A 13,992-nucleotide genomic window follows, 5' to 3' on the forward strand; every position below is an offset into this window, starting at 1 on the left:
TGACTGCGACGGAACATAATGATAGAGGTGTGACGAATACAATAAGATAGACGAAATGCATCAGATACTTGAGCTACCTACATGGGTAGGTAGGCAAATGGCAGTTAATATGTTACGGAGACAAAAATAGCGAACATGGAAATAACCCCTTTTTCCAGCATGCGAGTTATCTACGGCGCAGCCAGTGTTGGAAAAACCACTGATGCGGATATCGACCTCGGGACTTCCACGGTACGAACCACGTGCGGTGTGATATGCCTCCAGTCCGAGGGATCCATTGGCTAAGAACAGTTGAACATACACAGTAGATTTCCTCTGGACGCAGAGGAAACTTGTAATACCTCAGCGTTTGACGTGGGATCGATCCTGTTTCCACTGACGATAGTATTTTGTGATGAACTGTCGTACTAACTAAGCCTACCTGATCACACCGCACAACCTAAATTATATATATATGAAGCGTTTATTCGTACGTCCGTCACAATTGCAGTACAAATGTTTGGCGACTTTTCTCGAACCACCTGGTTCACTGTCAAGCCTGACATACCGAGGCTGCACTGAAAGTGCCTTACTTAATAACGAATATAGAAAGGGCGGTAGGTGCTTTACACTACTTTGCACTGCAACTATGACAGATTTGTGAATAAACGCTTCACAAAATATTTGAAAATAATTGCGGTACCATTCGTGCGATTCTATTTCCCACAGAAATTCTACTGCAAAAATTTATAGCACAGGGAGGTCTGGAAGAAACGATGCGGTAGAGAGCAGATTAGGCTGGGCCTAGGTTAAGTTCTGTGTTCGACTCCCAGTCCAGCACGCAATTTCTGTTGTACTCTTGAATAAGAAGACTGGTTTGACGCAGCTCTCCACACTCGTCTAACCTGTGCAGGTCCGTTCATCTATACATAACTCCTGCATCCAAGCTATGTAAACATTTCGAAAGTTTTCTCACAATTGCACCTAGAATTTAATCTAGACGCAGACAGATGAGGTACACCGACTTCGTCCCGACTGTGAATAGGAGACTGATGACAAATGTTCAGCCTCCTTGAACCGATAATCAGCAGCAGCAACGTACTCCTGCAATCTCCATACATTTGAACCTCTTTACTGTTGTCACGCTAAGGCCTTTCTCTATAATTCGTTCCCCTCACTCGTCCTTTACACACACACACACACACACACACACACACACACACACACACACACACACACACCTCTTTCTTGAACCTTTTTATTATGCAATCCGTACAATTTTGCCTCCCCAGACTTTCCTCCATTACCAAATTAACTATTCTTTGACGTAGCGGGATATGTCCCATCAACGAATCTCTTCGTTTAGTCAAATTGTGCCATGTAGCTATTTTCTCCCCAGCTCGATTGAGTACCATTCCATTAGTTATTCTATCTGTCCATCTAATCTTCAACATTCTTGTAGAGCACGACTTTTCTAAAACTTTTTTTCTTGTCTAAACTGCTTATCGTTCACGTTGCACTTCCGTACAGGACTGCACTCCAGAGAAATATCTTCAGAAACGGGTACCCAATACTTAAAGTCATGTTAGATATTAACAAATTCATCATTTTCACAAATACTTTTTATGCTGTAGCCTTTCTGCATTTTATATCCTCTCTACTTTAGCTATCATCTGTTATATTGCTGTCCAAATGGCAAATTTCATGTACTACTTTCATCTCATTTCTTGATCTAATTCCCTCAGTATCGACTGATTTAACCCAGCTGCATTCCGTTACCGCCGTTTTTTTTTTTGTGCAAGTTGTGACGTTTTTTCGTGACACTACCTATTCAATTGACTTTAACATCCGAGATGTTTACTGTGGTGTCACCGCCAGACACCACACTTGCTAGGTGGTAGCTTTAAATCGGCCGCGGTCCATTAGTACACGTCGGACCCGCGTGTCGCCACTGTCAGTGATCGCAGACCGAGCGCCACCACACGGCAGGTCTCGAGAGACTTACTAGCACTCGCCCCAGTTGTACGGACGACTTTGCTAGCGACTACACTGACGAAGCCTCGCTCCTTTGCAGAGCAGATAGTTAGAATAGCCTTCAGCTAAGTCCATGGCTACGACCTAGCAAGGCGCCATTATGATTAAATAGCATGTATCTACAGAGTCTCACTTGTATCGTCAAGAGCGATGTACAACAATGATGGATTAAAGTTAAGTATTCCAGCAGCTACGTACTTTTCTTTATAGCATTCATTACGTATCCTGTTTCAGACCTATCTCTAGCCTGCATGAGTTTAACGCGTGCCTTTCTGCTACTTCCGAGTGGCGTGGCTGTCTTGTTACGCCACAACATTTACCGTCCCTCAGAGGCCGGCCGCAGTTGCCGAGCGGTTCTAGGCGCTTCAGTCCGGAACCGCGCGACTGCTGCGGTCGCAGGTTCTAATCCTGCCTCGGGCATGGATGTGTGTGATGTCCTTAGGTTAGTTAGGTTTACGTAGTTCGAAGTTCTAGGGGACTGATGACCTCAGATGTTAAGTCCCATAGTGCTCAGAGCCATTTGAATTCGTCCCTCAGAGAATTACGATGTCATGTGCAAACTTCAGTGTTTTATTTCTTCTCCCTGAACTCAAATTCCCTCCCCAAAATTCTCCTTGGATTCTTTTACTGCTCGCTCATTGTACAGAATGGGCAACATCATGGGGGATAGGCAACAATCGTGTCTCACAACCTTCCTAACTACTGCTTCCACTTCATGGCCTTCAACTCTTACGATTGCAGTCTGATTTCCGTTCGAGTTTTAGATTACCTTTCGAACTCTGTATAGTCGCAAAATCAGGATGTACGCCACATTTTTATTTTTTTCCAATATCGTCACAGTTGCGATAATAGTCATCCCTTTGCGGCTACTAGCTACGTGCCATGACGTCAATTTGTGCATTTTCAACTTCTCGCGGCGTAATGAATAGTCCATTAAATTTTGGGCGTGCACGAACTTCCGTATAGACGACATAGCAATATACACTGAAGCGCCAAAGAAACAGGTATAGGCATGCGTATTCAAGTACAGAGATATGTAAACAGGCAGAATACAGCGCTGCGGTCGGCAACGCCTATATAAGACAACAAGTGTCTGGCGCCTATGTTAGATCGGTTACAACGGCAGGTTATCAAGACTGAAGTGAGTTGGAACGTGGTGTTATTGTCGGCACACGAGCGATGTGACACAGCACCTCCGAGGTAGCGATGAAGTGGGGATTTTCCCGTGCGACCATCTCCCCAGACATGAACATTATTGAGCACATCTGGACTGCCATGCAATGTGCTGTTCAGAAGAGATCTCCTCCCCCTCGTACTCTTAGGATTTATGGACAGCCCTGCAGGAGTCACGGTGTCAGTTCCGTCCAGCACTACTTCAGACATCAGTCGAGTCCTGCCACGTCGTGTTGCGGCACTTCTGCGTGCTCGCGGGGGTCCTACACGATATTAGGCAGGCGTGCCAGTTTCTTTGGCTGTTCGGTGTATATCCCTGTCTTTGAAAAGCAGTTAATAAAGTTGAAAACAAATAAGTCGTAAAGAGCAGATGGAATTCCAATTCGGTTTTACGGAGAGTACTCTACAGCACTGGCCATTAGCTTGAATTTATCGCGAATTTCTCGCCCAGCGCGCTGTCCCAACCGTTTGATAAAAGCGCACTGCCCTACGAACTTATAGTCTAATATCATTAACATCGGTTTGGTGCAGAATTTTGAGCGCATTCTTGGCTCGAATATAATAAAGTTCCTTGAGAGAGATAAGGTTCTACCCACGAATCGAAAATTATTTAGAAAGCACCGCTCGTGCGAAACTCAAGTTTGATCTTTTCTTGCACGATACCCTGCGACCTATATATTGTATGAAGGCCAAAAGGCAGATTCCATGTTCCAAGATTTTCGTAAAGCGTTTGACACCGTGCCCCATTGCAGACCGTAAACGGAGGTCCGAGCGACTCGCACGTCTGCCACACTATTCCGTTTGCGAGAAGACATCTTAACTGAAAGAACGCAGTACACTGGGTGGGCGTGAGTGTGCGTATGAGACAGAGATATCGTCGTGAGTGCCCCAGGGAAGTGTGATACGAACGCTGTTGTTTGCTGATGACGCTGTAATGTCATCTTTGAGTGACTCTAGGAGAATGCAAGATGACAGAATTTCTATTTGCTGTTATGAACGACAGCTTGCTCCAAATACGGAAAATGCAAGTTAAAGCATATGAATAGGAAAAACAATCCTGTAATGTTCGAATATAGTATCAGTAGTGTACTGCTTGACACTAAATATCCAAGCATAGCGTTGCAAAAGCGAAATGAAATGGAACAAGCTGTAGGGAAGGCGAATGGTGGATTTCGGTTTACTTGGGTAATTCTAGGGAAGTGTAGCTCATATACGAGTACAAAGGAGATCGCGTACAAAACGTGTCTCGTGCGACATGGTCTTGAGTACTGTTAGCGTGTGTGGGATACCCGCAACGTCGGATTGAAGGAAGACATCGAAGCTAATTAGAGGCGGGCTGCTAGATTCGTTAAGCTATTTTCGATCAACACAAGAGTATTGCGGAGTAGCTGCGTGAACTCAAATAGAAATTCTTGGAGGGAAGAAGACATTCTTCCCGCGAAACACTGTTGAGAAAATTTAGATAATCGTCTTTTGAAGCTCTCTGCATTAAGATCCTACTCCCGCCAACGTGCATTTCGCGAAAGAACCACGAAGATAAGACAAAAGAAATTAGGGAACTTACGGAGGTTTGTACAGTGTCTTCCCTAGCTCCATTTGCGAGTGGAACAGACAAGAGAATGGCTGTTAGTGATAAAAAATATCGTCCACCGTGCCCGGTATTGTGGCTTGCTGAGTGTGGTTGTAGATGTAGATAAATGCGAGCCAATCTGAGACTGGGCGTCACTCGATGCTACCTCCGAAACAGCACAGGTGACTGCGCTTCCGTTTGCGCAATAATCAAGGTCGAATGTCACGAAGCGGGATCCGTTTAGTAGGAAGTGGAACCGTTAAAGCACTCGATGATGTGGTTTACACCTATCAGATCCGTAACACAACTGTTTCTCAGAAATGTGATTTCGATGAGTTGCACACAGATACTGCAAGTGGAAGTCTTTTGGTAACGACACCGGTTAACTGCGTTAACGTCAGAGCCATCTCCTGCATACATTGGTTCGAATTTTCTCGCGCCTGGAAAAGCAGAGGAATTCTCTGTACCCAGGCACGCATACTCTGTTTACGCATTCGGAGGCACTTCCCTTGCTTGTTAATTTCAGGGCGTATCGTCTTGAATAAACTAGTGTAATTTATAGAGGAGAATTTTTAAATATGTACACTTGCACACAGCTTATTGCTGCAAATTTGTTATTAACTTTATCTGTTATGGGCCATTAATTAGGCGATCGTAACGATCACGTGTCACAATTGGACAAAACTTTTGGTCTCTTTTCCGTCTTTACAATTCATAAAAGAGATTAATAATCGTACGTTTTGCAAGTAAAAATGGAAGAATTATATCTAACCGAGGAATAAACGCGCATCACCAAAGTTTGTTGGCATGTGGGCCGATCGCCTTCTTCTCTGCTCCCGAGAAAATTTGTTTTACGTGGAGTAACAACCGGCTCATTAGATCGTCAGTATCCCGAGATCCCTGGAAGGCGCTGCCCGTAATGGTACAAAAGTTCTCAAATGGGGAGAGATCAGGCGAACTTCCTGCCCAAGGTTGGGCTTGGCAAGGATGAAGACAAGGAAATCTCACATTGTGCGGATGGGCAGCATCTTGATGATGGCTTGCCATGAAGGGCAAAAAAAAAATTCTGCAGAATGTTGTCGACGTACTGCTGAGCCGTAGGGTACCGCAGATGATGATCAAACAGGCCATGCTGTGAAAAGAAATTCCATCCCAGACCATCACCCTGGACATCGGGCCATATGGTTGGTTTCCCATCGCTGTCTGGGGCGTCTCTAGACACGCCTTTGCTGGTCATCAGGGTTCAGTTCGAAGCGGTACTCATCACCGAAGGGAATTCTACTCCGGTCAACGAGATTCCAGGCCGAAGACGTGTTTGGAGGCGCCCCAGACAGCGTTTGGATACTAGCCAGACTGTCGAGCAAGGTTGCCGCATCCCTCCCTAGCTGACATCGGATGGAGCATTATTGGCAGGGCCGTCCAACAAACTCGGGATTTTGATCATCTACCGCACCAGTTACACAGAATTAGGGCCAATACTCCTCAGAAGTACATCCAACGAATCTGTCCGTCAATGCCTAGCCGAAAAACTGCTAAATTTGTGAAGCTCTTCTTTCTCTTGAATAAATCATCCAATATTTCTGAAACTGAATACAGTGGATATAATCGTCTTGAGGGATTCAGCAACTTTATAGGTATTTAAGATAGTTCTCGTTTATTGTTCTGTCGGAGTTGCAAATTTTCAATTATATACTCGCGACAGCCCTCATTCTCTTGCCAAACATGCTTCTGTAAAGACACAGCTTAAACGAGCGGACTACGGTGCCATATCTATACTATATCCATTCCATTTTACATCTGTGAAGAACCGAAATCACACATTCTTGGATTCCTCGGACCCTGCTGGCTTGCGGGTCTGGTGTTTAGAAACAAAATTACGTCATTTCTGAGTGTTATAATAATTACACAAACGGATCCTGGTTGATGGCATAAGATATCGATTTTTTCTTTTTTTTTTTCGAAAACGGAAGTATGGTGAACGAAATCCCCTCGCAGAGGTTACTTTTGAATGGCTTACGGGAATCGGTATGTCGCAGGGTCTTCCATCCACTTCTACGATAAATCATAGGGTCAGTAGTGTTTTAGTATTCCTTCATTTTTCGATAATCCAAACTGATCTTCCCCCGGATTGTCTTCTGTCATTCGTTCCATTTTTCGGTAGGTAATTCGTGTTAGTATTGCGGACCACAAGTCATTAGAGTCATACCCTGGTAGTATTCACATCTGACAGCGTTTTGCTTCTTTGATATTGGTACTACAACACTGTTCTTGTAAGTGTGATTGCTACGATAGTTTTCAGTTACTGTCGCGCTTCAGATGACAATGGATGTTCAGAGTGTGCTGTCAACGTCTGCACCAGCACTGATCATCTGCAAAAAAAGGTTCAAATGGCTCTGATCACTATGCAACTTAACTTCTCAGGTCATCAGTGGCCTAGAACTTAGAACTAAATACACCTAACTAACCTAAGGACATCACACACATCCATGCCCGAGGCAGGATTCGAACCTGCGACCGTAGCGGTCGCTCGGTTCCAGACTGAAGTGCCTAGAACCGCACGGCCACTCCGGCCGGCGATCATCTGCAAGTCTCTCTGACTGCCGTAACAAGCTCCTAACGATGGCTTCTCGCTGTGTGCAATTACTTCGTCTCTTAATACCCTCTTAGAGCTAATTATATTGTCGTTCATATAAACAGCTAAACAAATCTGCGAACGTCTATGGGCTTGATTCATGGGGAACTAAAAAGTTAAAAAAACTAGGCCTTAAGGAGCTTAATGAGCTTAATAATTAGTTTGATTTGAACTAAAAGCAAAACAATAACCATAATAAAAGCTGTATGTTTAGAAATACGCATTTTTCCTCATCTGTGTAACCAAAATCTTTTGCTTTGGAACGTCCAGTACTTTCTTGGTCCATCCCGTGCGTTGTAACATCCTTGCATCGTCCTTGGCAAGGTGACTGGCGCACTGTACGCGGAGTGTTGTGACGACGCTGGCTCCAGGCGTGCTGAACCGGTTTCATGTCTGCAGACACTCCGTGCCTTTCCATTCGGTTGATTATTGACTCCTGGAGGAAGTTGGTTGTGAGATGGGACCGGTGCAGTGCATTGTAATCTTGAAAGACGGATCCATCGCCGAAATACTGGTTTTAGGGCTTTACTGTCGGTTGAATAATCTCGTCCCTTTTCTACAGAGCCCTCAGATGTACCCCGACAGTGATCAGAGACGTCCTACACCCGTCCATGACACCGAACCAAAATGTGTGTGACCCACTTCCTGTCTGCTAAACTGACGTGATGGACTGAGACGGCCACTGGTACCTGGCCGTCTACACACGCTCCCCTACGACAGTCACCAGGCGTGAGACACACACTGCACTCATTTGTGAAGAAAGCCCGACCTCATTGGTACAGCTTAAGAGCAACACATCGAGCTAAAATACTCTTAACTAATCGAACCGCGAATAACAGTCGCATTCCTATGAAGCTGAAGTCGCGCTCACATTTTAACAATGCGGATTTCATATTTTTGCTGTATGTTTAATACATTGAAATAACAGATGAGGTACTTCCACATTTGCAGATTGGTTGAATGTTTTGTCTGTTTTGTTAACTCTCAACTACAGGAGAAAATAATATATGTAACTGTCGCATGTATCTAATGAGCTTACTTTGCATGAAATGTGCTGCATCTTCATCAAATATGTTTGGCGAACAGAGCCCAACATCGTAATTGTAAATCTGATGCTATGTAGACTGTAAGTCATTTGTTGTAGGGGTCGCAATAGGACAGCTGGTTTTGGCAACCCTGTTGAAAATAAGAAATGTTGTTCTCTGAAGTAAATATAAAGTCATCACTGGGGAACAAGCAGAATAAGAACAACCTGATCTGTAACGTAATTATACAGGGTGTCCCACACAAACCTCCCTGATTTCAAAGACCCAGGAAAAAAAAAACAGTAGATACGACGATGAAAAATGCACCACATTGTAGAGCATCTCAAAGAATTTATTTATTTATCATCAATACACCTCTACATGTGAATCATTTGTAGCGCGAAATATGTGTAGTGTGTATTCAATTTCTTACCAAGCTCTTTGTAACATTTCTTCTGTTATTGTTGCAATCGCATTAGTGATACGATGTCGCAACGTAGGAATATCGTCCACTTTGGTAGCATACACGTGGTCCTTCACGAATCCCCACATGAAGAAATCAAGCGGCCAGAACGTGACGGCCAGGCAATGGGTCCTCCGCGTCCGTTCCAGCGATTGGGAAATTTCCTATCCAGGAACTCGCGAACAGCCGTTGACCAATGCGGCGGAGCTCCATCTTGTTGAAAAATGATGTTGGATTGCAAGTCTTATATCTGAGGGTACACAAACTGCTCCAACATGTCCAGATACACAGATCCATGCACTGTTTGGTCTGCAAAGAAGAACGGTCCAACAATCCTGTCGTGCATTAGCCCGCACCAGGCGTGTAGTTTAGGGCTATCGCGAACATGTTCAACCCCAAAACCGAACATTACGCCTATTAACTTTTCCTGATAGATGAAAGGTTGCCTCATCTGAGAATAAACATCTTTCCAGGAAGCTGGCATCCATATCAATACGCTGCGGCATATCCGCAGCAAATTGTTGCCGGCATGATTTGTCGTCCGGCGCCAGATGTTGCAGAATTTGCACTTTGTAAGCACACATACGAAGACGCTGGTGAATACACGGTGCAATGCTGAGCGAGGTACAAAAGTTGCCTAGATGCTTGACGAATTGACTTATGTGGGCTTCTGAGAAACGTTTTTCTGATGTCTCTTCTGAAACTCCGTAACGTGCACCGCCAGAATATTTCAGAACACTTCCTGTTGCCAGAAACTTCCTATACCATTCCTTAATTGTTTTCACATCAGGTGGATCACATTGATACAGTATGAGCCCGCTTATGGGTATGTCGGTGCATCCCGTCTAGTCTGGACGCGTGGACTGATTCGGTTGAGAAGGGTGCCAGAAAGCTGTTTAAGCCTCTTGGAGTTAAGCTGACCCACAACTACTGTAAGTGGTTCTTGACATTCTGGATACTGGCATTGGGATAGAGTTGACATCCGAGCTGGTCGCACTTACCTTGTATCTGGGAAAAAGCTTGGAATCTTGCTGGCCATGAGAGTACGGACGTACATGCATACAGACCATACAGGCAGTAGTGTTTGGTGTGTTCTGTTGTTAGTGGTGGGCCCTGTGGTGGAAGTTTATTAACCATTGCAGTTGGTATAACGTGTGGGGGATACAGGGCTGGACAGCAGAGGTGTTGGACTGGTTGGTTACAGCATGGACTACATTGGCTGGGCTGTGCATTGGCATATGCGAGGATGGAAAAAACTGCCTGCTAAGTGCATACGCGTAAGCCAGATTGCATGCGCTACTTGCTAGTTGCACGCCGCTACGCCGCCAGCTTCAGCCCCTGAGACGTTGCGCGCCTCTCGTGTTGCAGCGGGCTCCAACTGGACGCTGGCAGAGGGTGGCTTCCCCCAGAGGATCCCCAGCTACCGGCCCAAGAAGAGGAGGGCGCCTCCGCCACCAGCGCCTGCGCCCGCACCCCCGACCGTCAGCGTCACGCCGCCACCTGCCGTAAGTCTCATCTCGCTACCTTTTTTTTATCAACGGAAAATATACGTCTCGAATCACGGGAGTGCAGGCTTTCTCGCCGAATTTCATTGATGAAATATTCTAGGGATAAGCTGGCAATGTTTCATCAAACCAGGTACATGGTTCAGAAACACGACTTCAAACATAGCACACTAAAATAATGATTTTTTTGTAAATTTATACCGGGTGATCAAAAAGTCAGTATAAATTTGAAAACTGAATAAATCACGGAATAACGTAGATAGAGAGGTACAAATTGACACACATGCTTGGAATGACATGGGGTTTTATTAGAACCAAAAAAATACAAAAGTTCAAAAATGTCCGACAGATGGCACTTCATCTGATCAGAATAGCAGTAATTAGCATAACAAAGTAAGACAAAGCAAAGATAATGTTCTTTACAGGAAATGCTCAATATGTCCACCATCATTCCTCAACAATAGTCGAGGAATAAGGTTGTGAACAGCACTGTAAAGCATGTCCGGAGTTATGGTGAGGCATTGGCGTCGGATGTTGTCTTTCAGCATCCCTAGAGATGTCGATCGATCACGATACACTTGCGACTTCAGGTAACCCCAAAGCCAATAATCGCACGGACTGAGGTCTGGGGACCTGGGAGGCCAAGCATGACGAAAGTGGCGGCTGAGCACACGATCATCACCAAACGACGCGCGCAAGAGATCTTTCACGCGTCTAGCAATATGGGGTGGAGCGCCATCCTACATAATCATGATACGTTCCAGCAGGTGTTTATCATCCAGGCTATGGATGATGCGATTCTGTAACATATCGGCGTACCTCTCACCCGTCACGGTAGGAGTTACAAAACCAAAATCACGCATTTTCTCGAAGAGAAAAAGCCCGATAACGGTAGATATGGTAAATCCAATCCATTCCGTGCAATGGAGTTTCCACGTCAGTTCTAGGATTTTCGGTAGCCCAAATTCAGCAATTGTGGGCGTTGACACACCCTCGGAGCGTGAAATGAGCTTCGTCGGTCCACAACACGTTACTCAACCAATCGTCATCTTCCGCGATCTTTTGAAACGCCCACACCGCAAATGCCCTCCGCTTCATTAAGTCGCCAGATAACAATTCATAATGCCGATGGATTTTGTACGGATAGCATCGGAGGGTACGCCAAGTGCCAACCAAACAGTAGCGTATATATGTAATGCCGGTGCGACGTGCGACTGCACGAGCGCTGACTTCCCCGTGCATAGACGACCCCGCTACAGTCTCCATTTCTTCCTGAACTGTCTCAGCAGCATTACGCCTTCTGCTCGGTCGGCCACTACGGGGTCTATCGTCTGAACAACCCGTGGCTTCGAAACCATTCTCGCCACAGTTACATTTGTCAATGGACCTTTACCCGTTCGAATCCCCTTCTTATGGCGATAGGATCGTAACGCTGTACTAGCACATTCCCCATTCTGATAATACAACTTCACTAAACGCTTTGTTTTCGTGAATATAAAGATATTTTCTACATCGTGACGAGCGAAGGTAAGCTTTCACTCTATACACTCTAATACAAAAAAGACGCGCCACAAAGGAATTACTCGAACGGAACAGCGACCCGTAGATGGTTGGTTGGTTGGTTTGGGGAAGGAGACCAGACAGCGTGGTCATCGGTCTCATCGGATTAGGGAAGGATGGGGAAGGAAGTCGGCCGTGCCCTTTCAGAGGAACCATCCCGGCATTTGCCTGGACTAATTTAGGGAAATCACGGAAAACCTAAATCAGGATGGCCGGACGCGGGATTGAACCGTCGTCCTTCCGAATGCGAGTCCAGTGTCTAACCACTGCGCCACCTCGCTCGGTACCCGTAGATGTGATGTGCATATATAGACAAACAATTTAAGAAAAAATGGATGATTTATTGAAGAGAGAGAGCTTCACAAACTGAGAAAGTCAATAACTTGTTAGTCCACATCTAACCTTATGCAAGCAGTTATTCGGCCTGGCATCGATTGTTAGAGTTGTTGCATGTCCTCTTGAGGGATGTCGTGCCAAGTCTGTCCAGTTGGCGGTTTGGGTCGTCAGAATTCCCGTAATAATCCAAACTTTCTCAGTAGGGGAGAGATCCGTCGGCCTTGCTAGCCAAGGTACCGTTTCGCAAGCACGAAGACAAACTGTAGAAACTCCAGTCGTGTGGGGTCGGGAATTATCTTTCTTAATTCTAAACCCAGGATGGCTTGCTATGAAGGGGACAAAAAACTGGCGTAGAATATCGTCGACGTACCGGTATGCTGTAACTGTGCCGTGGATGACAACTTAAGGGGTCCTTCTAGGAAAGGAAATGGCATCCCGGAGCGTCGCTCCTGTTTGCCAGGCTCTGTGACGGGGAACAACCAGAGTGGTATCCCACCGCTGTCCGGGACGTCAGCTCGTTTTCACGTGGGACACATCATCACTACCCACTCCAGTCGATGATATTCCAGGCCGAAGATGTGTCTGGAGACGCCCCAGACATCGGTGGGATAGCAAAACCTGACTGTCGGCCGCCATACGCCCTGACAAACAGTAGTGATGGTCGTGGTGCCACTTCTTTTCATAACAGGACTCCACTGGTTGTAATCCGCAACACCCTTGCAGCACAGCGGTACGTCGACGATATTCTGTGTTAGTTTGTTGCCCTTCGTGATAAGCCATCCTGGGCTTACAATTTCAGCGAGATAATGCCCGCCCGCACACGGCGATGGTTTCTACTGCTCGTCTTCGCGCTCGTCAAACCCTACCCTGGTCAGCAAGGTCGCCGGATCTCTCCCCAAATTGAGAACGTCTGGAGCATCATGGGCCGGGCCCTCCACCCAGATCGGCATTTTGACGATCTTTCGCGCCTACTCGACGGAATTTGGCACGATATCCCCCAGGAAGTAATCCAACTGCTTTATCAATAAATGCTAAGCCGAATAACATAAGGGTCAGATGTGGACCAATACGTTATTGACTTTCTCAATTTTTGAAGCTCTTTCTCTTGAATAAATCATCCAATTTTTCTGAAACTGTAAGCATTTATTTGTCTGTACACGTACATCAGCGATTTCCATCCCATACGGAAAATTCCTTGTGGTACGCCTTTTTTTCTGTGTACTAACAAATTAAGAAACCGGTCAGGTGGTGACTACAAAATTGAAGTGTCATTAAAGATTCGTTTTGCGAAGTCTAATGAAATTAGAAGAACCTTTGTAGGTTAGATAGTCCAAAGAACATACAACTAATGGCAGTGAGAAGTAATCGCCAATTTTAAGTTCTTCATATTGTTTTTCATCCCTTTCCTTTCTTCATACACCAAAAAAGATCAAGGACGGCATCTTGAACAGTACAGTAATCGCAATTTCGAGAAGGTATTAACTTTTAAAGGTGTTTCATTTTGTTGGTAGCCATTGTGAACAATTCCTTCCGTTTTTAAGAACAGGATTAAGACCCTAGGAGGTATGAAGTACGAGGGTTGCCCAGAAAGTAATACAACGCATTTTTTTCTAGCCGAAAACAATGCTACGAATGCGAAACGTTACGTTATACATGCGCGTAAGCACTGCGTCATGCTGATGTTAAGTAAAATAATTTTACGTTAAAGCAATATG

The 13,992-nt window shown here is 45.3% G+C and overlaps 1 protein-coding gene across 1 annotated transcript in view; it reads left to right on the plus strand.

Annotated features, from left to right (window-relative positions):
* LOC124616234 (actin cytoskeleton-regulatory complex protein PAN1-like) overlaps nucleotides 1-13,992 on the plus strand; it is a 341,222-nt gene that overhangs the window by 255,073 nt on the left and 72,157 nt on the right. The window contains exon 3 of the mRNA XM_047144537.1: nucleotides 10,245-10,381. Within this exon, the coding sequence (XP_047000493.1) occupies nucleotides 10,245-10,381 (137 nt within the window). The remainder of the gene's footprint in view (nucleotides 1-10,244; nucleotides 10,382-13,992) is intronic.

The sequence above is a fragment of the Schistocerca americana genome, chromosome 5 (assembly GCF_021461395.2).
Source record: "Schistocerca americana isolate TAMUIC-IGC-003095 chromosome 5, iqSchAmer2.1, whole genome shotgun sequence".
In the NCBI taxonomy this organism is placed as follows: Eukaryota; Metazoa; Arthropoda; class Insecta; order Orthoptera; family Acrididae; genus Schistocerca; species Schistocerca americana.